General features: G+C 42.3%; 2 protein-coding genes across 3 annotated transcripts in view; one reads left to right on the top strand and one right to left on the bottom strand.

Moving 5' to 3' along the window:
• Positions 1 to 2,508, bottom strand: part of COL4A2 (collagen type IV alpha 2 chain) — a 141,010-nt gene extending 138,502 nt beyond the window's left edge. The window contains exons 1-3 of one of the 2 annotated variants that reach the window (XM_039714218.1): positions 2,373 to 2,508; positions 1,987 to 2,090; positions 1,789 to 1,849 (exon numbers count right to left, since the gene is read on the bottom strand). In XM_039714218.1, the coding sequence (XP_039570152.1) occupies positions 1,789 to 1,849; positions 1,987 to 2,030 (105 nt within the window). In that variant the 5' untranslated portion in view covers positions 2,031 to 2,090; positions 2,373 to 2,508. Of the gene's footprint in view, positions 1 to 1,788; positions 1,850 to 1,986; positions 2,091 to 2,289 lie in introns of both variants that reach the window. The other variant, XM_039714217.1, reaches the window with a different exon arrangement.
• A 69-nt stretch (positions 2,509 to 2,577) lies between these two features.
• Positions 2,578 to 26,262, top strand: part of COL4A1 (collagen type IV alpha 1 chain) — a 120,467-nt gene continuing 96,782 nt past the window's right edge. The window contains exon 1 of the mRNA XM_039714221.1: positions 2,578 to 2,707. Coding sequence (XP_039570155.1) covers positions 2,645 to 2,707 — 63 coding nt within the window. The 5' untranslated portion in view covers positions 2,578 to 2,644. The remainder of the gene's footprint in view (positions 2,708 to 26,262) is intronic.

Genomic DNA, 26,262 nt, shown 5'->3' with positions numbered 1-26,262 from the left:
TCCAATTCAGCTCACCACGCAACTACAGAAAGACCTGGGCTGACCAAGGAAGGAAGCAGCATATGAGTGGAAAATAGGGTAAATACTGTAGTGGCAGTGCAGCTCAATTTTTACTTCCCCATTCACATTCACTGGAGTGTTTCATCTCCTATACAGCCGCCAGCTTAGGAACTACTGAATCTGAGAAATTAAACCTTCAAGCAAGCCAATTTACTCTTTCAAGCTTCTCTGGGAAAACCAGCACGTGGAGATTCAAGCAGCCATGATCAGACTGCATGCATTAACTGAGATCTCTTGAACACCTCTTCAGTATACCTCACCACAGCCTGCAGTCTACTGTAAGAACATGAAGGAAAATGGATTAGTCTATGCTATAGCTAAAACTCAGGTATCATGCTATGTACACTACAACACAACTTCACAGAAGAAGAGTCATAATGCCACTGGTTTATGTCATCTGATCCCAGTGACATCATTACTGGGCATAAAACAATTGCAGTTATCACCAGCCTGCTCTGGTTTCAGTAGCACATGGTAATTTTATCATCCATTCAGCACTATGCAGCAGAACAACATTTGTATCTAAATGAGGCAAAGACAAGCAGCACGTGACACTTAAAGTTCTTGCTCCTGTCCCTTCCTACAGGGCTGTGGGTCCCCAGCCAGACAGCTCTTGCTCAGGCTGGAGAGATCAGCCATCCACGCAGGCTGACGGGCAAGTGCCACATGCCAACTGCAGCCGGAGTGCAGGATTATCCTGTGTCACAACACCTGCTGCACCAGCCATAGTGCTTCCCATTCCATAACACAGTGTTTCCCATTCCTTAACATGGCATTTCCCATTCCTTAACATGGTATTTCCCATTCCTTAACACGGTATGCCATCTCACCAGAGATCTGGCCTATCATCATACGTCTACATGGAATGGAAAGTCATAGAGTTGCAGACAGTAGAATTGTAAGTAGGACAGCTTTTGAAAAAATGTCATCAAGGTCCCACTAGCACATGACCACAGAGCCTTACCCACACTTGTGGCTGACCAATAAATGCAGCCACAAGCCAAGCCTACCAACCTCAGCCTCCTATATTCAGGCCTGATCCAAAATCTATACCCACTAATGACAATCTTTCCATTAAACTCACCAAGCTTTGTAACAGGCAAATATTGCCTATTTTTTAATGCATACTCTCCTATGCATTATCTCTCACAGTTCTCACATCCTTGTGACAACGATGCAAGAGTTTAGTAACATCTGCTTATATCAACAACTCAGGCAGGCAGCTGAAACCATCTATAGGGCACATAACACCCATTTTTGGATTTAACAATTTAATTTAAACAACAATTTGTTTATAAACTCTGACTTGTAGAAATAAGCTTCACAGCCCTCAGCTGAAGTTTGTATGTAAATGAAGACATTTCACCTGCAGGTTAACTTTACCAAAGGACTCAGCACTGCATTTTTGGTGTGTTTCTCACAAAAATAAAGAAATTGTTTGGTTTGTTTCACTATCGTTTTAACAAATGACCCAATTAGAGCAAAATTAACAGTGGAATACTTCAAACAACCTGACACTTGAAGTGTTATGCTTCTCTGCTGAACATCATTTTGTTGAAGACAGCAATCTGTAAGGTTTCCTAAGATGATTTGTTAGTTGTTTCTTTAAACGGAAAGATAGATAAGCCATCTGGCAAGGAAAACGCAGTTCCTCACTTATTGGAACCAAGGAAAAGAAACTGCTTTTTTCTCCTCTCCTCAGTAAAAGTCCGAAGATGTTTTACTTACAGCGTCCACTTTGACGGCTGACAGCACAACTTCCAACAGGATCAGCAAAAGCCCCGTATCCCTGCAGGGAAAGGTGAAGAAGGACGATATTGTTTTAAGCTAGTGCAAAACAAGCACGTGATAATGCTCTGCAGTTAAAGGTGACAATACGACTTTAAAAAAGTTATTTCCAAAAGCCTGAGGAGCGGAATTACTTACTGACAAAGGAAAATACGTGCACTGGGAAGCTGCGAGATGTCCATTTTCGCTCCTTCCCCGGCCGGGGGCTCGGCTCAGGGCTCCCTCCCGCCGGACGGCCACCCCTGCAAGGCAGAGCAGAGCCCGCTAGCAACGCCGCTCCCCCCGCCGGAGGTCTCCGCTGCCGGAGCAGGGAGCGGCCCCGCCGGCCGGCCCGGGCTGCGATCCGGGGCACAGAGGGCTGTCGCGCCGCTCCCCGCGCCCAGAGCGGCGTCCTGCCGGCGCGCAGGCACCCGCGGGGCGCTGCGCGCCGCGCTGCCGTACCGTGCCCTCCCGGGCGGCCGCGGCCGTGTGCGGCGAGGAAGCGGCGCGCCTCCCACCTCCGCCCCCCGCGGCCCACCACACACCCGCGGCGGGGACGAGGAGGCGGAAGAACTGCGGCCAGCGGGGAACGGGAGCGGGCGAGGTTGCGCCCTCCCAGGGTCCCCGCCCGGAGGGGAGGAGAGGGGGGGCTGCCACCGCCCATCGTGTACGACGAGTCGAGTCCTTCGCCCCCGAGGCATTGCAAGCGCCGCGGCCGCGACGGAGGGAAGAGACGCGCATGTGGGGCCGGCCCCGCGGAGCCCCACTCTGAGTCGCGCCGCGCAGGGACCGACGGCGCGGTGCGGTGCGCGGCAGCATGCGGCTCTGGCTGGGCTTCGGGCTGCTGCTGAGCGCCGAGCTCAGCGCCGTGTCCGCCGCGGTGAGTACGCGGGGGCGGCTCCTTCGGGCTGCGCGGTCCCGTGCACACGCGGGACCCTCTCACGGGGAGCCGCGGGACGGGACGGGAGCCGGCGTGGGTCGGCGCGGGGCCTCCGCTGGCGGGGCGCTGGGGCAGCCAGGTGGGCTTGGCGCGGATGCCCGGCTGCCCCGCCGCTGCTCGGGCTGTGCCTGCGCGCCGGCTCCCCGCGGGCGCGGAGCGGAGCGGAGCGGGGATGGCCGCGGGGGTCCGGCGGGGACGGGCCCCGCAGCGCTCTCCCACGGCCCGGCACGGAGCGCCGCTGACTGGGGAGGGAATAGAAAGCACGCACCCACCCGGGACTGAAAAGTACCGAGCTGTGCTTCCACGGTGAAAAAAAAACCAACCAAAAACAGTAAAAAAGAAGCAATATTTATATTAATAATAATTTAGAATTGGCTGCTTGGATTCAAAGTGCTGTGCACGCTGCCTTTGACCCCCGCGATGGGCGGTAGGCTGAGGACTGCTTAGGATCCTAATGTTAATGGTTAGAGCTGAATTTTGGCATCTTTCCGGATGGAACTAGATTGTGGCATAGACTTCGTAAAATCGAAAGCATGCAAGTAGTCTGAAAGTTTTTCTAAGGGAGCTAATTTTATCACTGTGATAATAGCTGTTAGCTGTCCTTAAGTCTAAAGGACTCTCTCTCCTGGCGCTCCTGAAGTATTTGGGCTGTTCCTTCTGTACGTCTAAGTAATGGGCAGCCTACACAATAATTTGTATTAGGTTATCTTTTTGTGTCTCCTTGTTTCCTTGAATTTGGTTAGGTTGATACTGTAATAATGAAATTCAGGAGTGCAGAAAACTTCTCAGTAGCCGTAGACACATGGCTTTTTGTCATGCTTCCTGCTACAAATTTAAGATCTTGCATTAACATTTCAGTCAACAATGGAGGTATGGGAAAGGGTTTTTTTAAGCTTTTCTGCAATTTCGGATGAAATTAAGTCCTATAAAGAATTTTGACACCTCTGTGTGACCAGTGGGAAGGTGTGTATGTGTTGAACCAACTGAAATAAACAATGCACTGAACTTCCAATTTCTTGTCTGTTGCTCCTAGGTTGATAATATCAGGCTTACTGTGATTGCAATAAATCACTCAGTGGTGAATCCTCTAAGGCAATTCACCCAGCATTTGTCATTAAGTTGATTAAACTGTATTCCCTTAAGGTTGTAACTAATTATAATTAATTGGAGTATTTTGAAGTAAATTATTTACATTTGAGTTCTGAATTTGGTATATCTAGAGATAAAAATACCTATCTGTGAGATACATTCCCACCTTGTGCTGTAAAGTGAAGTCATTGGGGGAACCATGACTGTCAATCAAATACACAAAACTATGTAGGGATGAGGTGCTTATTAAAAGAAGATACAAACTTTACTATTAGTTGTACGATTTGAGGTCTTCTGTGGCAACTGTGAGGAGGCTCTGTTCTAGAAGTATCTAGCATGTGCTGGATAAATTATTCCATTGAAATCAATATTTCTTAAAATGTAACCTGAAGCTGTTAATTATATTATGAAGCTATTCCCATAATTAACCATTCTTTATGTGTTAAGCTGACTGCAGATTTCCAGTTCCTTGTCAGTGCCACCAGAAAACACAAGTATGCAGTGGAAGTTGAGCTCCTTGCAGTTTTGTTGCCTTAGATAAACCTTTGGCTGTACATGGGTGGTCTTTCAATCAATTCAGTTCTGCTGGCATTGTCCCCAGCTCCACACTGTTGCCTGTCACTGGCAAACACACAAAAGGTGATGGAGATGGCTGTTAGCCTGCACCATACCACGTGTGGGTGGTGATCCAGAGGCTGCTCTTAGGAAATTCTTGAGCTGGGCTGATGCCTGTGCATGACTGTGGCTGGCAGGGTGGTGTGAAGCACTCTACACCTGGGCAGCACCTCTTCTGCTTTTGGAGAGCGGGCAGAGCTGACCCAGTGCTCACATTGTCCTCAGATGAACGTGTTCCCACTGTTTACATTTAAAGAGTAGGTGTATTAGCAGAAGATTGTGTGGTAAGGAAGGTTGTAGCAGTACTCTTTACAATAGACTGAGTGGAGCAACCACTTTTCTGCAGGGAAAAAGAAATTATGCTGGTTCCTTTCCCAAGGTAGCTTTTATTGGCTAGTCTTTTTTTTTTTTTTAGTGGAGCAACCACTTTTCTGCAGGTTCCTTCCTTCCCCAAGGTAGCTTTTATTGGCTAGAGTTTTTTTTTTTTAATTTTTTTTTATTGGCAGTTGTGCAGCCATAGTCTTATTAATTGTACCATGGCCTTCCTCACAGAATGGGTAAGGCTGGTGGGCACCTTGGAGGTCATCCAGTCCAATCTCCTGCTCAGAGCAGGGGCAGCTACAGCAGGCTTAATGCTGTGTCCCTCTGAGTTTTGAATATATCCAAGGATGGAGACTGCTCAACCCCTCCAGGCAACCTGTGTCAGTGCTTAGTCACCCTCACAGTAAATGTTTCTTCATATGTGCATCAAGGTTGTTCTAGGCTTGAGACCATCCATGCCTGTAAGCACAAGCAAGTGTGACAGAAGCAGCTCATGCTGTGTTGGTGGTGGTGATTCTGCAGTCTGTCAGGGCTGACAGAGTGAAAAATTGTTTTTATCTCTGACATATCTGTGATTAAATACATACAAGGAGATTTGGAATGACTGCTCTGACAGAGGCATTTGACGTAGCAAAGCCAGCCCTGAGCCAGCTACTGTCAAGATCACGTGCTTCAGTACAGAAAGAGGGAGCTGCTCCGTTGCAGCTCCCGCTGGTTTTAATGTGGTGCTTCCAGATGTGACACTGGAAGTTCTGTGTTCTTTATTTTGATGAATTATAATGAAAATTATATTTATAGCTAATCTGGGCTTTTGTGCTGTTCTGTGTTCTTCTCAGAGATTAATTTTCAGGTTACAGTGACAGCAGAGTGGAAGACAGAGCCGTAGATTAAGATGTTTCCAGGTCAGGATAAAAGACTGCTCCCATGAGACGGTTACAGGAGAAGCTTGTTTTGATGGATCTCTGCAGGGGCCCTCATTTCTGACACTCTTCAGGCTGCCATTTCCTTTGGAGAAAGTCTGTTTCCTAACATTAGTACTGCTTGGTTGAGAGAGGACAGTGCCATGGGAATGAATGCCTGTTTCATGGCTCGGTACCTTGTCCATGCTGCTGCAGTGCTGGTCCATGCTGCTGCAGCTGCACTCGAGCCCTGGGTTGAGTCACCTTCCACACAAGTGGCTGCCATGTAAGCCCTGGTGGAAGAGAGGAGCTGTCCTGGCCACCACTGCTCAGCAGTGCGTTTAGCATTCTCTCCAAGTTCCCAACCATTCCCCCTGTTCTGTTTTTAGTCTTAGTGAAATGGGTGCTGGGACAGAGTGAGAGCAAGCCCTATGGAGCTAATAGGGAAATGTGTGCCAAAACAGTGATAAAAGCATGCATAATTTTTTCCACAAGGGCAGTGCTGATTCCCGTAGTTCTGTTTGAGCTGAGAATGTGGTGGCAACTGGGGATGCACTGGTGGGAGGCCAGGAGGCTCCTGTCCCTGGGTAAGCCCTGTATAAAGAGTGGTCCTGTATGTGGCCAGGCAGAGACAACTCTGCTGTATTGTCCTCATGCCTTCCTTGCATCACCTCTCCTGTTTTTACATATATTTGGGGGTCCATTCTGTCACACAGTTAGAAGCCAAAATGAATATAATTGCTTCCAACTAATCTGACCAATTTTCTATCCTCTTTTCTTTAAAAATGGGATTTACTGAGATGGAGATGTACAGGGCACATAAACCTAGAGCAGATAAAAAGAATGACCTGGGCTTTTGGCATGTGGTTGAAGAGAAGTTGTATGACTGAGTCTGAATCACTGGTAGCACTTCACTTGGGTGTGCTTTTACTAATGAAGCAAGGCAGGGTTGGGCAGCTGCCTTCTGCAGCAGGTCGTGTCTAGGGCTGCCATGTCTTTGATGCTGAGACATCCTGAGGCCATCTGGCACCCTTGTCCCTGAATGTCCTCAGGGACTTGACAATACCAGGAGCACGTTTAATAAACCCTAGCAAGTGTTAATTCAGGAGGCAGATATGGTCACTCTGGTTCCAAAAATATGGCCAGAAGGGGAGACCGAAATGATTTCTGATGAGTAAAGCTCCTCTCAGGCTGGAAGGCTTCAGAGAAGAACAGGAAATGGGTTTGGTTGCCCCTGCCAGGCTATGGTGGGGTGTGGAAGCATGAAGAAGGCAAGGGCTCCCTTTTCCTCCTGTTGGAGCAAGATGTCTTGTCAGGAAGAGGTAGAAGATCTGGGGTGGCTGAGGGTGCACCAGAGAGGATCATGAGAGCGTGGGCAGAAGGGTGGCCTTCCAGCTTGTGGCCAGCACTGCTTGCTGGGAAAGTGGAGGAGTGGTGGGATGGGTTCACCTGTCCCAGCAGTGGGGGGGTTATTACTCAATATGTATGCACAGAAAAATGCATGGGTACTTCTGGGGACAAGCCTGGTGACTCCTTGCTCCCAAAGGAATGTCTTCATACCTTTTGTCCTTTTTGCCAACTTCCTCTGTCCACTTCTTCTACAGCATCATGCCATAGGGTGCTGGAGGAGGGAGAGAAGGGCAGGATATTCTGGAAACACACACCTGCCTGCTGCCAGCTGTGTTGGTGAGCACAGTCTGAACTTGCTGAGTGTCAGCATATGCAAGTGCGTTCATGGACTGTCATCCCAAGCTGCACAAGTTTTGCTTCTGAGTGTTTGTATCAAATGCCTGCAGGACTACTGCAATGTTTCATTGCAACTTGTCTGCTTGGTGTTTATAATCCTGGATGTCACTAGTTTGTATAATGCCTGAGGTTATGCTGGATGTATATTCTGTCAGTTGCCCTGATTACGTAGAGCAATGTAGCACAGCTGCTGCAGGCAGCTTAGACTATTGTTCTAAAATGTCAGAAACCTTCTTTAGGGATAGGCTTAGGAATATTGTTCTTTTTATAGAACTAGACTAAACAAAGGAAGATTCAACAACCTCTACACAAGAATAAATTGACTTACTTCATCAGTGTTTGAAAGTTACATAGTACACCCTTCCCAGAATTTCCGCTGAGTTTCCCATCATAAACACTTAACACCTTAACACCTTGCAAGGTTTGATCAAAGAGAAGAATTTGGGCATGGGCTATGACCTGAATGGAAGAGCAACCTGTGGCTTTAGTGAGTAGTTGAAGGTGTAAAGTACTGCTGCAATGTAATGATGTGTGTGGGAAGATCAATTTTTGATTTCTCTGGCTTGTGACTGGCTGGAATTATTCTTCGTGATTTAATACATCAGAAAGGCATGTGGTATTAACCCTTCAAGAGTCTTTATATAGCAGTGTCTTGGACATTGTGTCAGTAAAATATAGGACAAGTTAAAACATTATCAATAAGTAATTACTAATTATGCTGTGAGTTATCTGAGGTGAGTTACAGTAAAGAAACAGAAAAATGTGTTCTTCATAAAGAGTCTAACTAATGCAAAAACTAGTCCTTTTTTTACCCTCTGGCATGTACAAACAGTTTTAGGATGAAAAACTGACTGTTTAATCTTCCTGTATCTCTGACATATCCTCTTACAGAAGGAGGAGCTTGAATAAACTTTCTAAATTGAAAAAAAAAAGTACAGTGTAGATGTTCAAAAGCACATCAGCTTCCAGTCCCTTGTACTTCTATTATACTATGTTCAGCTCACTTTTTACCACTTTTGCATCTCAAAATGTCTCAAATATGCATTTTTTAGGAAACCTCTTAACATGGTGTGCTTTCATTATATTTCCAAAAAAGTCAAAAAACATTGTAAGGCTTAATATTATATTAGCTCTTCTTAGCTTAGGTGCTTGTGTGGTGCTGGTGGGAACTACCCCTTCTCACCTCTGATTTGCCAAGTTATCAAGCATCTGAAAACCTGTAATTATGGGTGCCAATGGGAATTGTAGTCCTGCTTTTATACGTGTGCTGGGGTGTTCCAGTGACATCAGTGCAGTTCTGGTGCAAGGTGCTGAGGCCTGGGTGCAGACAGCAGGTGCCGTGGAAGCCAGCAGCTTGGGAATCTGCTTGAGTGGAGATGAGTCAGCCTCACAGCCGGCAAGAAAGTTCCCTGGTTTTGGCTTGGCTTGCCTTACAGCCCCATGATTAAAAGGACACGTCAGAAAATGAAATGAGGGAAGCCAAAGAAGAGCTGGAAAAGGATAGGTTTCCTTTTTCTTGATTTTTTTTTAATGCTACCTTCATATTCAAAGTATGCTGTTCTCACACATGTTCTGAAATAAATGGTTTAAGATTTGCCATGAATGCACCTACTTAATTTATGTGTAATTGTGTCTTTAGCGAAGTTATTCAGCTACTTTTTATGATATTTCTTGCAAGCTAAAGGGTTTCTTTGTGTGGATTCAAGAGAATCACTAATCATACTGTGTTCCCCTCCTTTCCTATGCTGTTTTTCTCTCTGTATGCATCCGCTGCCTTCACCTTCGCTGCTGCTGGCAGACAGCCTCTTTCTCGCAGGGTCTGAGGAAGGGTGTGCTTCTTCAACAGAACAATGTGAAGGACAAAATACAAAGTGCTGTCAAGTGTGTGGAGTAAACAAATTGCAAAGTAATAATTAAGTTTCTTTCATCTTTTTGTGGCTTTCATCTGCTTGTAGCAGTGACAGACCACATTTTGACATGCATATTTTTAAGATGGCTTGGAGGGAACCAGCAGAATATTATCAGAGTTATAAAATAAATCCAATATTTAGTTTCATGCACTGACATTGGTAGGAAAAACTAGAATATTTTATTTAAAAATCAAGTGGGTTTGGTCATTTGCATTCAGAAGAGATATAGTTTTTTTTATGGAAGACTGACACATGGTAAAAACTATCCATTATCTTGTCTGTAGATAACATACACCTTATTAAAGAACATTTTAAATGCTACAGCTGGGAACAGAAAGTTTTTAGGTAAAGTCTGTCACCCCTGCCAAACTGTAAAAGTGGGAGTGGAAGTGATGTGCTGAGTTGCTCCAGTTTGCAAACTCTGTTCTTCATCTCTGCACTGAGATAAGATGAAAGCCACAAATCAGGTTTAGATGTTAAACTTTCTTGAAAGGTGCCAGAAGTCTGGTAGTGTTCCCTAGCATTGCTGGAAAAAACATATTTGAGGCAAGTAACATTCGTCTCCTCTACTACCTTTAAACACCAGTGTCCAGCCTTCTCTCTGCCCCTGTGTGTCTCAGCTGCTGTAGGATTTATAATCTCTCTGGCTGCATGGGAGGTCTGAGGTTTCAACCTTTCTCCTAGTCAAGATGCCCTCTCAATATGTCTTCTGTACATGTGGATGTTGTCTTAACACTGGGGAATGAACGTGGTAGAGCATTTCTAAATGGTTTAGTGGGAGAAAGAGTTCTAATTCATCATAGTCAAGGATCAATGCCATTTTTATGTGAGGATTCTTCCTATAGATAATTCACATTGGAAATTTGTAATGAAGTATGTAATCTTTCATGCAAATAATCACTGACTGAGTGGAAAATAAATAATTTTATTGGCTTGTTCTCTTAGTAGATGATATATGGGGTTCTTAGTTTAGTATACAGAAATCAGAATGACAAAGGTTCTTTCTTTTATTTTTTCTCTTTGTCATGACAAATGTTTGAGTTGTAGCTAAGGGATAAAACAAATTAGCCCATTTTCACTGGATAGCTATGTGCTGACTGGATATTGTAAGTCTTTTGGTCTTATTAGTCCATTTGTTTATCTAGTGGAAGAAAACTTGTTTTCTAGTCTACTGAAAACTTCTGTTGAAATATTTGTTAATCTAAAAACATTGAAACAAATCCTAAGATTGTAATGGAACCCAAATAAGGCTGAAAAATTACACTGGTATGGACTGATGGAGCTGTCAAAAATTAGAACAAAAGTTTAAAGAGAAATTAGTGCATTAATAGTTTGTATTCATAGTGCACATATTAAGGGAAAAAATCAGCTACATGAGGGTAGATTCAAGCATTCCAGGAATTTTCATATTGTACTTGAAGCTTGTCCCTTTTATGGCAATGGTAAGTCAGTTATCTGCTAGCAGAATAAAAAAGGATGAGTTCTGGCTGCTATAAAGCCAAGATATATGTGCAAGTACTAATTGTGGCCAAAACTCAGAAGATTTTTTAGCTGAAAATACACATGCTTTTAGCAGTTTGTTCGAATAGGCAAGGAATACTAAAGCCATGTAGATGCTTGTAATGTAAAAGCTTTACTGAGAAAATTATGAGTAACTTTTTACTGAAACTTTTTTTTTTCTGAAGTGTATTGACTGGGGCTGTATCTTTGTTAAGAACAGCTGCATTTTTTGGAATCAACATGGACACTTTTAGAGAAAAGCAGGGAATAGCAAGAGGCATAAATGAAAGTGAGAAGAAAGTAAAAAGCTTAACACTCTGCTAGGAAATCTATGTTTTAATCTTTTTTTTTTTTAATGGCACAGTGATTCTGAGGAGTCAAGGCTGCATGATGCATCTCCAGGGGCCAGAGTAGAAAGCAGGGCATGACAAAAGGTCAGGAAAAAGGGAAAGAAGTAAGTGCTAGAGCCCTGCACTTAAGTTTTGCTTAGCTGGACAACAGCTGTGGGAGCTGGCTCTTGGTCCTGGCTGCTGCCACCAGTTGTGGGACCCTCCAGCTGGCAGTCCCAGCCTGGAAGGGGCTGTTCCATGATCATTACTGGTAAATATCAGCTGGGACAAGACTTAGACACTGATTCTGGTGCTGTTAATTCTTACGCAATGTAATCCTACTGTCTGTGACTTTCTCTTGCTATTTTAAACCTTACTTCCCAGTATGGACCTTGGTGATCCAGCAAATGTTGTACCAGTGCCTAAAGTCATTGGGTTAAATAATGTCTCAGCTCACGCCCTTGAGAGTGCCAAAATAATAGTTCAAATCATGCAGAAAAGTAGATCCATCTTTCTGGGAACATGCCTTTGAAAATGTGCTCTGATTCACACTGGTCAGACAAACAGTGGATGCTGATTTCTGATGCATTTTCCAGGAATTATGTGCTTGGTTGGGACAGAGCTTGTGATTTAAAATGGACTGGATGTGTCCTAAGCATGGAAAAGCTTTGAATGGCAGCCCCTGAGATATGCAGGCACACAAATGCTAACCTTGTAGTGATTGTAGCTCAGTGCCCTCTATCCTGCCAGCTGCAGACTAATTTCCTTAAAGTTGCTAATAATTTCAGCTTCCATTTAATTGCTTTTTAGAGTAGTCAAAGAGGTTGTGAATGTGAAAGGGTTTTTTTCTGGAGTATCAAGGAGACCAAAGAAGATGATGGTGACAGGACAAAGCCAAAGAAGTGCATAGGTCAAAAATTAAAAGGTTGTTTTGTAAGAATACTTCTGTGTGCTATCATTATAAAAAACACATTTTCCTTTTAGTGCCTTCAAATAAAATCTTTAAAGGAGCAAGCCTGGCAAGTGACTGCCTTATACCTATTTGTGTTCACACAGCCTTTGCAAAGGTAATACACACACTGAAATACACATCTAATGAAAGGTGTTTGTTCTAAATGCCTTCCTTGCATTCAAAAGAAAACCTTTCTCATTGATACCACAGGAGATGCTGATGCTAGAATTGATTTGGCAATGTGAAAGCCAAAGGAAAAGGTCTGTTTGGTCCTCTGGATACACTACTTTGGATGCTGCCAGGCCTACAGAAAATGCAACTGTGCAAAACACAAGTAGGATATTATCAAGATTAATTGACCCTGTGTTAAGGCCTGAGATGGCATTTACGTGGTCCCTGTGTAGTCGGCACATTATGGTTTTGGTCCAGAGTTTGCAAATTAAGAATTCTGTGCACAACTTTAGTTAATCGCACAATATAAGACACATCTGTGCATTGACAGACATGCACATCTGGGCTCTATTTCAGCAGAATACTTTTTATATTTGTTCGATGTCAATACGACAATATCCTTTATTTTAATACTGTCCTGTTGCTTATAATTAAGTAGAACCAATTTAACATGCAAAATAGAACAGCGTGTAGAATTTAATGCAATGCCAAAGCAGTCCGTGTAGTGAGTGTCTTCTGTTGAGCTCATGTTTATGTTAGCTGGACTGGTGTCCTGTACCACATGGCTCACAAGCAGTTCTTTGTTTTTTGTAAATCCCCATTCAACATCAAGATTAAAGTCTGAACATTTCATGGCCAAAATGTGAAAAGTTCTGCCTTTCCCTCCTGGACCCTCTCAGATGTGTGCCATGGCAATTGGCAATTACGTGGGAGGGGTTTGCACATGGCACAGTGTGTATCTGTACTGTCCAAAGGAAATTGTGAAATTGATTGATATGGGAGGCTGCACATGTGATTATGTCATGTTGGGCATTGTTTTGGTTAATACCCCTACTTTTCTGATAAATGTGGTTCGGTTCAGCTGTCTAGAAAAATATGTCATAGTTCTGAATCCAGAGATCTATAAATCATATCAAATCAGTCTTGAAAACAGAATTTTTTGTGAAGTTGCACATATTATTGTATAAGGTAGTGCTGAAAATTATTGAATGTTGTGCTTAAAACATGAGCCTCTTACATGAGTTTTTTTTACTTGAGGGCAACTGACTAATTTCTGTTATGTTAGGTAAAATGTAAAGCTTTGTCCAAGACCACTCCCTAAAAGAGAATTTGTAAGTTTGTGTGTAATCTGTTTCTTGTGACTATTGTTTGCTCTGTTTGAAAGTATAAACTGAAGAATTTCTGTGCTCAGATTTATAGTATTAGAGGGAAGCTGCATTTTTAAATCTGAGTCACACCACACTGAAGGCAAAGTTATGATGTACATTCATAATTAACCTATCTCATAGTTTTCACTGATGATGGATAGTCATTTGTGTGTTTCCCTAAGTACCAAGTGTTATTATCCTGATAGCCCAATATCAAGTGATATAATTGATAGGAATTAGTAATTGGACTAAATTTTGGTGCTGATGCTTCAATATCTGACTGGCTGCAGGAATTACTTCACGAATTAAGTGTAAAACTGGGTCTGTTTTTGGAGAAAGCATCAGCTTCTTTAGACTGATTATTTACCTGCCTTTGTTTGGGAAAGTGGAAAAGGGGTGGGACTTTAAAAGAGTCAAGGCACTTTGCATGTTATGATGAGGTGCTGAGGTACCAGCTGGGTGAAGAAATAATTTCTAAGTGTATTGTCTGGGTAAGGCAAATAGCTACACTTTGCCATTCCTCTGTGCCTTCCTGTGCTTGCTGTGCTCCCTGGGGGTCAGATTGGTGTGTCAGCCTTCTCCTTATACCTGCTTTACTGTGGTGTATGGAAAAGATAAGCCAGCTTTTCTTTCCTGGCTGGTGCCTCCTACACATTAAGCCTTGCACATGAATCTTTTTTACCATTTTTACCACTGTCAGCACCAGCATTTGAAGCTGCTGAGGCTAGGATTGGCCAGCAGCAAGGATGTGCTCCTGCAGGAGGAGCAGCAGAACCCACTGCCCACCATCCCAGGGGAGGGGCAGAGGAATGCATAGCAGCTGGTGGGCTGTGCATCCCAAGTCAGACCCTTCATCTCTTCCTGTGAGCTCGAGGGTGTCCAGTGAGAGTCCATCACTGCCTGTCCTGCTGGGACTGGAGAGGTTTGCTCTCCAGTAGAGCCTGAAGTGGTAGTGCTGCTCCATCCCTTCCTGAAGTTGCCTTTGAAGCTGAATTCTCCAGCTGACAACAGTAGGGAACCAGAGCAAAGCCAGTTGCCTTCCCTACAAAACCTACAGGCCATGAGAAGAGGGAGGGAACAAGCTGTAAAAATGCCAGAAAATGTTCGTAAGATCTATGTGTCTCCTTACTCTTAAGGTTTTTCAACAATTTATTTATGGCATGAGAAATTACTTTTGTCACTGAAGAATTATTACATGCAGAGAAGTCGGTTAGTGATCTTGATCAGTAGAGTAAAAATGAGTTTCATCAGCTTGGATGTCTGAGGATGATTTTATCTTGACAGGCCTGCAGATGGAAAATAGAGGCTAGTCAGATGTTCTGTGCCTCTTTTCCTCCCTTATAACTAGCCTTGCTCTGTTCCCCAAACTGAAAGTCCAAAATGTCATGTCTGTAATCACTTAATTTTTCAAGCTTATTTCATTGTTGGGACTTCATGATGATGAACCTATCATCACTTCCTAAAAACTCAGTCAATTAAAATGTATCATGTGGAAATGAAAATATGCACTATTGTCTAACATTGGGAAGCCATTAAAAGCTTCTGGATGTGTTGAAGGGGAGAAACTACTTAGGTGTTGTGATCAAGGTAAATTGCCAAGGGAGAAGTGTCTCCTCAGGCTCTCGGATGAGTCATTTAAAAGAATTTTTTTTAATAATAAAGACATTAACAAAGAGACATCCTCTAAAATGTTACCAGCAGAGTACAAGACAACCTTTTCTGTATAGTTTGGCTTAATTTTTCCCACTATTAAGTGAACACTTGAAGCTACCTTCAAAGGTGGTGAATGTATTTCCTGGTACCATAAGTTTTTCCCCTTGTTGTAACTCTTAACATTGCCAAGGAGATGGATTACTTAGTGGTCTTTTAGTCCAGAGGTGATTGCAGGAAAGAGATTTTAAGAATGTAAGGTTGACTGAAAGCCAAAAGTTTCGTAGCTGTGCCCAGCAGGTTTATTATTGCTATTTTTTAAGGACAACTGACAGTTGGTACAGATCACAGCATTTAGAATCCATGTGAAATGCAGGAATATATATTGACTTTTTTTTTTGGGGGGGGAAGCAATCCAAAAGGTGTAAATGGTTGCACTTCTTTTTTTTTCCCTGTTTTTTTTTTCCGGCCTTATCACGAAATACTAGAAAGAAATAATTTGAACAAAAATGCAAAAGAAATGCATATTATGTATTAGAATAGGCAGTAAAGTAAGGTTGCACTTCTTTTTATTTCCCTGGTTTTTTTTTCCAGCCTTATCACAAAATACTAGAAAGAAAAAATTTGAAAAAAATGCAAAAGAAATGCATATTATGTATTAGAATAGGCAGTAAAGTAATTGCTAGGGCAAGGAACATGTATTACCACTGCATTTACATGTATCAGATTTTTTTTTCTGAAATTATAAATAGTTTGAATAAACAACTTCATTTTGGAACCTGCAGTATTAGCCAAAAACAATTCCTGTACACTGCAATCTGTACTATTCTCAGTCCTGTGCAAAGTATGCTGTTGTGTATTGGCATATTTGTTTCTTGACTAAGATTTTTTTTTTACTAGAAGCATCTCATTTATTTTTATCATAGAGTGAAGTACCTATGCACATACTTGTTTCTGAAATCTTCATTTCTGTTTAGAAGTTACTTATACTAATACTGACACTTTATCTTTTTCAGCATTTTCTTTTTCTCTGTTCTAGGCATATGCCATTGGTGCCTACTCATGGAAGTATGTGCTAGTAGAACCTCCTCAGTATTACATGTAATATTCAAAAGTGTTTTATCATTAATTTCATGCAAACATATCTAGCACGGCTCACTCATTTTAGGAGTAAGAGATGCATTGTGCGTAATGGTGACAAAACCTCATTTTGAGAAGCAGTTAGCTGTTGCAGATACTATTTTTTTCCTCCTCATTCCATTTTATTTTTCTTCAGGAAAACACAAATAAACTGCCCACTCCCAACACCTTTAAAACCTATGGAGAGTTCTCACATCTAAGTGAGGACCATGGATCTTGATAGATAATCAAAGAAGAATAAGAGTTCCAACAAATGTTTTTTCCCTTGCCAATAATATTGTCCTGACCTGTATTCTGATTCAGTGGTAAAAATAAAATGTTGGGGTTTTTTTTCTGTTCTTTCAAGTTAAATGATGAACTTTCATGCTGTGCAGTCTAAGGTTTTATTTTCCATTTCACTTTGTTCACTGATATGTTCATCAGACCTTTTTAGATATGAAGATAAGGACATTGCATCCCGTCCAAAGGTGGAGTATGTTTTAGAAGTAGGTCTTCAGTGTTGCCTCTGGACATGCACCACGTGCCACAAACCCCTTCAGGGCTGTCATTTTTTATCTGAAGGATCCAGTGCAATGGTTGGGTCTCCAGTGGTTCCTCTCCTGCTGCACATCCACCTGCTCTCAGCTACAGGCAGAATTGCAAACAGTTCAGGTCCTGCAGCCTGAAGGGATGAATCTGGCATATTTGTAAGGGGATCCCATCCTTCCCCTTTCCCCTTTGGTACATGGAAGGGTCTCTCCTCCCCGAGCAGCTCCAGCTGCCTGCATACCCTGTCTGAGCATGGATCTCCAGCTCCATGATGCTGTTCAGCTGCTGATTCCATTGCTGTCCAAGGGTGAGGAGAGCTTGGAGCTGCTCTGGTGGGCTCAGGGGAACGTTGCAGGCAGCATCCAGTGCAGCTGCAGATGAGTGTGCCTGGGTTCACGTGTGGGAGCAGAAATCCAGTCCCTGTTTTGCCACAGGCTGCTTTGGCAGCCCTAAGGCAGTATTTTTAGCTTCCTTGTGTCTCCTTTTCCTAAAAGTGAAATAAGGAGAACAAAACCTCCTGACAGTCAAAGATATAAGTAAGTTGTGTTATATTCTGTGACAGGGATTATACAAAGCTTGAAAGTGTGTAATAAGAATGAATTTGATGGAGACTGAAGATTAATTTCTCAGTATCATCAGCTTCAGGAATAAAAGGAGTTCACACACTCAAAAGTTGGCAGCACACTGGCCCTCATGACCTAACATGTAACTGTGGGTTGCCAAGCTTTTTCCTGTGTTGGCCCTTGCTGCTCTCATTTTAGGTGTTTCTGCAGTAACCACAGAGACAAAAAACTTTAAATACAGAGGCTAAATATCAGAATGGGAAAAAAAGACAAATGATCGAGGGGAATTTTGTGATGGGTTCAGGATGGTGTACCAGATTAACTTGGGATTTCCATCCAGTAATTTTGGCTATGTCTCTCTGATCCTCTTGGAGGATCCTCAAAATAATTACAGTATATTTAAAAACATATTTTCAAAATTGTTTCTGCCTAGGACCCCAAAATAGAAAAATCTTGTTTTTTCTACCAGAAAGCATTCACATAAATATTTAGGTGAGTGAAGGTAGAGGAGGAAAATAAAAGTAGTAAGACAGAATAGTTTTAAACCTGCCTACCTTATGATGCCCACCAGTTTTTATGAGGTTAAAAACAGCAAAGAACTCCATATAAATTTATTTTAATGATTAAAAATAGTCTTTTGGAAATGGAAATTTTAACTGTTTAATTTTTTTCCAGTTTAACATGAAATTCCTGCCCAGTGAAAGAAGGGGAAATGAAGTAAATGAATAAAGGAAAGGCTTGCCAAACAATGATAAGCTTTGGATTGTTGCAAATGACTGTAAAAAGTTTAGTGTCATTATAGGAAAGTATGTTACCTGTTCTCCTCTTCCTTCATTGCTAATTGAAATTAGGGGAGACTGATTTTATTCTTTACAGTTAAATTTACAGCATTGAACAAGGCAGGGAATCCAGGCTGTTCTCAGCTGGATAACAAACAGTAGAGCTATTCTTTTGGTCTGAAAACCCTGACCTCGTAGGGAAAAGTGATCCAACTGCTTCCAAAATAGGCACATCTGTATACTGTAGTACTTTGTCTCTCAGGGATACTTGATGTGTGCTCCACCAGTTGAAGAACGGGTGAGGTAAATGCGGCGTTCCAGAATAAAAGGCATGAAACTACACCTAATCCCAAAAATTTTAGGCATCCCTGGGTGTTTTTTATTTAGAATAGTTTGTGCCAATCTATTTTAGGAAGTGAGCAGACAACTTCTGTTCTTCATTCTCCTCACTACTTTTAGTTCTTGGTGAGCGTTTAAATGCTATGCCTGTCTTATATGCACTTACAAATATTAAATCACTCTATTGCATCATATTGAGAATAAATTTTTTTGTATTCACGTGCTGAAATACTGAAATTGAGATGGAAATGCAAAGCAAACATCCAATCAGTTGACTTCACTCTCATTTTGTGTTGAAAATGCAATGTTTTTGAGATATCCAGAAAAAACATTGAAATATAAACACGGTTATAGAGTGAGGGGTGGATGTGACTTGACTTTTGTAAGCACTGTTTTTTGCCTGTAGACAATTTTCCATGTGGAGTTGAATAGCAGAGCTCCCAGCCACCATCAGCTCTTTGCCCAGTAACCTCAGGTAGCAGTGAATAAAGTATTGCAGGACCCATTGGTGGGGAAAAAGATCTGCTGCCTTTCCCTAGAGAGAAATAAGAACAAGCAGCCTTCTGAGCAAGCCTTTGTGCTGCCATCGTAGTAGGATTAGGAGAATAGTTAACCACACCAGGAATTGGCAGTGAAAGTTTTTGGTCTCTGTTGTAAATGTTTTGTGATTAATTTAACAGGGTTGGACAGGATAGGGAGGCAGGTTGGACTGACTTGCTGGCTGATGCTGAAGTGTCTGTGTCCCACAGGGCTGCCAAAAGACACATTTCCACTCCTTTTGCTCATGTGTGTCAGCGCCAGTGACACACATGGTTCTGCTGTGAGCCGTGGCCCGTTTGAGCCCGGCTGTAGCCAGGGCTGGCCCTGGAGGGGCCGGCGGCCGCTGCTGGCCGTGCGGCTTGGCGGGCGCGGGACCAGGCCGCAGCAGGGCCAGGCCGCAGCTGCTGGCGGCAGCGGCGCTGGGCCGTGCCCAAGAACCGGGCTAACCACAGCCTCAAGGTGTGTGTCACCTCCGGGCTGGACCGACCTAGAGCAGCAGTGGAGGATGAGTGGAGCTGACCTGCTCACAGCCAGCTATTAAATGGCTTCTGCCAGCTGCAGCCTTGCTTTCTCTCCGGGCTGTTTGCACGTGGAGGGGCAGTGGCCACTCAATGCGTGATGTATCGTCAAATGCGCTTCCTTCTCACCACTGGCCATGTGCTGACATATTAATGTCTTCCTACAGAGAAAATGCTTAAGGAATATTTTGTTTTCATAGTCAAGCTGTGTGCAACCTAAACATGGGCCCCTTTTGCATCATTCTAGCCTCTAATTGCTTGATGGGTTTCACAGGATCACATCTTATTCAATGCATGGAACAGAATGTGCTCGCTGAGCAAGGGAAGATGCAGGAATTTTTGCCTTACTCTTAACTTTCTGGACTTGTTTCTTACTTAAGGTCTAATAATCAAGTTGTGCTTTGAATGCAGAATAAATGCATTCAGCTTCTCATGAGCTTCCTATGGCATTTATCAGAGTAATACCTGAATGTTTTGAGAAAGCATGTGCTGATTTTTATATGCATACTCCCCAGATGGAAGGAGGCTGTATTGCTGCACTCAGTTTTTTCATCCCATTTGCCTGTGCAAGCCAGAGTGGTGCCTTAACCTTTCCTAAAGATTTCATAGCTATTTGCTGAGTCTTTAGGAGAGGAAGCCTGGAAAAGGTAATGTCAAAATTACCTCCTAATTAGCATTCAGTAGCATTTCACAGTCTGCTTTTAACACAGTGACTTCAGCTGAAGCCAGGACTTTGAGATGTTTGGTTTGAGAAAAGATCCAACACCAAACATGTAGAAAAAATGGGGAATGTATAATTAGTGACTGCCTGTGAAAAGTGTGGAAATGATTTGTGCAGCATCTTCAGCTAATTTCATGGGAGAGGCATGGACTGGATCCCATTCTCTAGGGCACCAGTCAGCTGCCTTAGCCAGGAAATATCTTTCCAGTTGTCTGTCTCAGCTCTCTGTGCATCCTCCACTGCAGCAGCAACCAAGTAGACATCAGGCAGTCAGCTTTAGGATTGCAGAGCCTAGTGCTGAGATTTCACATTCTCCATATTAAATGGGTCTGAGTAGGACTGGTGCTGGCCAGGGATAGAGCGTGGCTATCACAGCTCATACCTATTTTTAGAAAGGATAGATGTTTTCTACCAGAGGTCCTTGCTGTGGCTTGCCAGGCAGGAGAAATGCAAGGCAGGTGGGGTGATGGAACCTTGGCCAGACCAGGCTGGTGTGGAGGGCTTGGGTTGCCTCAGAGCAGTAGTAATTTAATGACTGCAGCCTGTTAGGAGAGCAGAAGAGCTGCTTGAGAAGAAAGGAACTTCTTCTCAGTGCAGGCTTATATGGAGCTTTCACAGAACACCCTTAATTTGCGTTTCCTAACTTGCTTTAGCTTGGCAGGAGAAGGTTGTAGATTTAAAACCTCAAAAAAATAGTTCAAAGAACAAAGTAAGTTGATAAGAAAAGAAAATGTAATTATTTTTCTATTTTGACTCTTTCAAGAAAGACATTTTTCCCCCCAGTCCTAAGGTTATGAAGTGTAGGTACGTCACATAGATTGTGATGAGATGTACCATTTCCCTGCTGCTTTCAGTTATTCCATCCCTTTCCACAGGGCAGGAGGAAGGTGTGGTGTTTGAAATCCTTTATGAAAGGCTTCACACTTACTGAAAGCAGTGGTGAAATGGAAATTCATTTTTCTGTGTCTCATCCAGACTACAGCTTGGTCCACCAAAAAGCCTACACTTTTGCTTCTTCCTTCTTATTTTCTCAGCCCAGTGTCTTTCACCTGACTGTATTGGTTCCTTTACATTTACATTATCTGTTTATCTTACCTGTCATCTTTTTCTCCTTGTTCTTGTGCTTTAATAGTCCAGCCCCCATGTATTTAACTGTTACTTCAATCTTACCCATCTTTGTTCACATGAAACCATTTGACCTTACATACATTGGCAGGTCTACAAGCTTTGTCTGTATTAAGCAGGAAAAGAGTAGGCAGCAAACTACAGGTTTTGATGTTAGCATTGTATATATTTGAGTATTTTCCCCTTTTAACTGCTGATGAGCAGGAGTTCCCAGTTTACAGCTGCTTAATCTGTTTGATTACAAATGCTTAGTCTGTGCTTCTCCTTTGGTGTTCCTTCCTTTCTGTTGAACTATTGCCAGATATAATTCATGTGTCTGAAAACATGGAAGAATTCATGGAACAACTGTCTTTTTCCTTGGAAATAGTTCAGTGGGCTTTTGCTGTGGCAGAGTTCTGTGTTGTGTTTATCTCTGTCTCCTTCTACGCCTAAAATTGCCGTGAGAAAATAAAAAGGTCAGATGCTGCGGGGCTTCCTTGCAAACCTCCTTTCCATGTCACGAATATGGGGCTTTTAAAACTAGCTAAAAGCTGTGTTGAAACAACGGGAGAATGCTTCATCTGAATTAATAGATTTTATCAATGGTGAAACAGCAATATAGTTGTTTTTAGGCCTTATGTAGACAGATGCAGGTTTTTGCAACCTGTTTTGAATTATCTTTGGTAGTAGAAAATGGTATATTACTGTTAACTATGTAAAACTTGAGGTTTTCCTAAGCATGTTTCTCCTTAGAGAGTATCTTTCAGAAGATCAGCATTGGCACTGTGACAGGACGTGTCCTCCTACACGTGGTGCCTTCTGTGCACTGCTGGTAGCCCCAGGCATCTACTGATGGCAGTGAGCACCTCAAAAGTAATCATCAACCTGGTGTGCATTATACATGTACTAACCGCACAGTGTGTTGGGAGATTGTTCTAATTATCTGTTTGAAGTGGTAATTAATTATAAAAAAGGTCTTAAGTTTTCCAAAAATATAATGATATGCTTTCTCTGAATGAAGTGATTTGATGCTGTGAAGCTGGATAAGTAGTGTGATGTAATTTTATATAGCCTTTAGAAAAAAAAGAAATGTGTAGTTTTCAATCTGCTAATAAGCTGGGCAGAAGTACAGTAGAAGGGAAAAAATAGAAGGTAAAGTGTAATATTGCAGCAGGTGTTTTATAGCTTGCACCTTCAATAATTTTGAAGCTTAGAAGAACTAAAAAGCTACCTGTTGTTTCTGTGAGCTTTAGTTTTGATCTTGAACGTTGGGTTTAGGGCTGTACTGAGACTTAGAAATGAAGAAGGAAGCTATAAGAAACCTGACAGCCACAAGTTCCTGCTCCACTGGAGTTCTGTGTTCTGATTTTGCTAAATGGGGTCAGTAAATAAATTAATAGTTGCAGGTAGATATCATGGCATAAACATAATCTATTAAGAATCACTAAAAAGTTTGAGGGAATACGGGTCTGGCTGCTTTGGCTACTGTTGGTGTTTGAATAAGAATTCTTTTCCTTTTATTCAAAGTGAACAAATACTAGGATTACATCACGTCTTTTAAACATTTATGGGTGTTATGACTTCCATAATGGATAAAACTGCAAGGAAAATAAGTTGTACTTCTTGAACAGCAAGATTTTAAATTCTCACTGTTGGTATTTCATTGGTTTTTAGGACCAGTTCTTTTTAAAGAGTTTTGCTTTTAATATAAGTGATCAATTGTTTTACATTTTCCAAGGAATAATAATGACATTGTGTTGCATTCTAGATAGTTCGGAGTTCAGGAATGCGACTTTTATTTTAAGGTTGCATGGGATCTCCCAAAGGCATTTCACTTTTGACCTTTAGATGAAATAAATGGATGTTCCCTCTTTGTAAAACGGACAGAGCCTGCTGGTGGAGTGCAAAGGCATTTCTTATTTAGCACAAAGTCAAGCTTTATGTGAGGAATTAGATATACAGATTAAGCAACAGTACTAAAATGAAGTAATGCCAATATAATGCCAATCTTGTTTTCACCCTAAGTAAGTTTACATTCTTAGACTCAGACTGGTAATGTACATCTTTGTTATTAGCTCTGCCTTTAGCTTCTTTGCTTCTGATTTTCCATTCACAATTTCATAGCCAGAGATGCCTGTGCATGTATGTGTGTGCTGAGGGTCAGGCTTTATTTCTACCAAATTCTGAGGTATCTGAGGTAGTACATATATTTGTTAGCTGATACTCTAATTTTCACTGTAGAACAGTATTGATTGTAGGTGGTGAGAAATAGTAGATACCTAGATTAAGACTTCTGCAGTACATAAGTCTTAAATTTGTCTTCCTTTTATTATGGTGTTTTTGACATGATCATTCTTTCAGCTGTTCTTCAGGGCATTGTATGGTGATGGTTTTGTGTGGCATTAATGATTAAAATAAAATCTGTGTGCTATAAATGGATTTTATATGTTAGAGAAAGAAGCATTAAAAAATACCATATGTTGGAAGCAGAAGGTGAAGAGATTTGTTGTGATGCTCAGAAATCTGTGAAAATCCATTCTTAGCTGTGAACCAGCTTTTTTGAAGTGCAGAACCGATCAGAAGGAGCAGGCTCTGGCCTTGCCAAGTGGTTTGTCCATCTTTCCATCAGTGCGATATGGCCTTGAGGGGTGACCATGGCTTCTGTTGTGAGTCCTGCCCACCCCAGAAGAGCTGTACACAGATGAGCAGTGCCGGTGATCACTTGTCCTGTCTGGGGATGTGGCCAGGCCTGCTCAGTTTTGGTTGAACAATGACATAAGGTGGAAGCATGAATGTTGTTTCCAGTTATTTATTGTACATACAAAGCAGGACAAAGTGGTGTTGAAATGTCTACTTCCATTTTCAGGCACCTGGTTTAGATGTACCAACAAGGATGACAAAACTTGTCAACACCCTTCCTCTCTCACCTCACTTCTGCTGAACCTGCATAGTTGAGGGAAAAATCAAGCAAAAATATTGTCCAGATAAATTATTTATCACTCACCCACAAACTGTTACTTTGGATCCCAAGTGGTATTGTATGGAGTAATGTATATCCCAAGGGAAGAGTGTGGCACCTCAGTACTACAGTGCCATGCATTTGCTTTTTTAGGAAAGTTATAAGTGAGTTTCATTATTAAAATAGATTATTGTTCAGTTAAAAGCTTTTCTACATATTTAGGTCAAAATCTGAATCTTGCACAGGCCCCATTTCACTGAGATGCAGGACATTTGGGCTTGAAAGGCATTTCACAGAAACAAGGACTTTTGAAGAGCAGGTGCTTCTAAAACTGTTTTGAGGGGCCTGTGCTTTGAATAACCCCAGTTAAGTGCAAATGATTTCTTTGTTTCAATGAACCTGCTCACCTCTGTAGTTTGAGCCCTATTTTGTATTTAGATGAAAGGACTGCAGAGAAAGTTAAAACTTCCAGGCGCAATAGTAGTGCTTGCAGACTTGCTTTTGTAGGTGAGAGATGGCTCCTGCAGATGAGGAGAGAAAGGATGCCTTTGTGTGGGCTCCTGCTTTGCAGCTTTCCTCTGACTATTTGTTTTGTGGAAACACTCTCGAGCTTTAATGAGCTTTCTATACCACCTGCTCCCAGTGCTGGGCTCTGGTGTTGTGAAGAGACTGGATTCTCAGCTGTCTGCCTTTGATTGTATCAAAGGTAGAAACAAGGCAGGGAGAGACATTTCACTTCCCAGTATCCTTCTCAGCAATTAAAGTGATAGATGGACAGAGCATACAGTCTGGCCACTGCTTATGCCAAGCACATTGAACTGGGCACGGATACAACTTTGTGCTGGTAAGGACATAGAAAAAGGAATGTTTTGTCATTGATTTGGTTTGATTTGTCCTGTGGGCTTGAGCTAACACACCTGACTGATAGTCGGGGATATTTTGGTTTTGAAAAGCTGTGGAAATGCTTCTACAGCTGTGCAGTTTTTCATTCTGGTTTTGTTTATAGGAGAGTGGAAGGGTGAGTATAGTTGTACAATAAAATCCTCAGTAGTAACCTGTTTTGAGCTATAGCTCAAAAGGCATATGAATTTGGGGAAAGTTTTTTTACCTTAAAGGAGTATGAGTATGTTAGAATAAACAGGTGGGAGATTGGAAACAAAATCATTGGTAGAGCTTCCATTCCCTCCATGGCACAGGGGCTGGGGGACCAAACCACCTCTGCATAAGGGTGGCAGTGGGAAGCAGTGTGAATAAGATTCACCCAAAATACAGTTTCCTGTTTCATAGAAGCAGTGAGTTCAGCAATTCCCCTCTCTGTGCTGGCTGCAGAAAAAAAACATTCTTGTGTTCTTCCGAGTATTTAACCCGTCATCTAGTTACAGTTGTGAAAAATACAAAAAGATTGGAGTCCATAAAAGGAGATAATTTGAAGTTAATAGGGTCAGCTCTGTGTCACACAGAAATGGAACACAAGCTGTCATGCCTTTCACTCTTGTGTTCTGCTCTATTAAATTAATCTGCCAATTTAATTCATGTCTGTACTAAACAAAACTTTATATGACATATTAGAAATTAGCTTGTGTTTCTGCCTTGTTGCTTCGGCTCTTTCATAATACTGTAGCTTTCTGCCTGCCTGAGGACAGCAGGGTGAGCTTCAGTGTGGGCTGAAAGGCAGGAGATTGAATTCTTGAAGCTAAAAGGTTGGCCAAAACGTCCACCCTGCCTCTGCTGTGCTCCCTGATACAGATTAACCTAAAGTGGTTAAATATACAACTTGATTTATGAAGCACAAAATTGCTTCAGCAAATGAAAGCCACCTAAGCCTGTAGATATAAGATATTTCATTGCCCTTTTTTTTTCTTCAGTTAATAAGTTAGTGCAGTAGCAACTGAACTCATGCAATAAATGAAATTCTGTGCATCCCAGTGTGTTCGATGAGCCAGGAGCATCAAAGACAGGAGAGGCTGATGACGA

The sequence above is a fragment of the Passer montanus genome, unplaced genomic scaffold (genome assembly GCF_014805655.1).
Source record: "Passer montanus isolate IOZ18808 unplaced genomic scaffold, ASM1480565v1 scaffold3, whole genome shotgun sequence".
Taxonomy (NCBI): domain Eukaryota; kingdom Metazoa; phylum Chordata; class Aves; order Passeriformes; family Passeridae; genus Passer; species Passer montanus.
The sequence above is the reverse complement of the archived record's forward strand: the minus strand, read 5'-3'. Positions and strand labels throughout refer to the sequence as shown.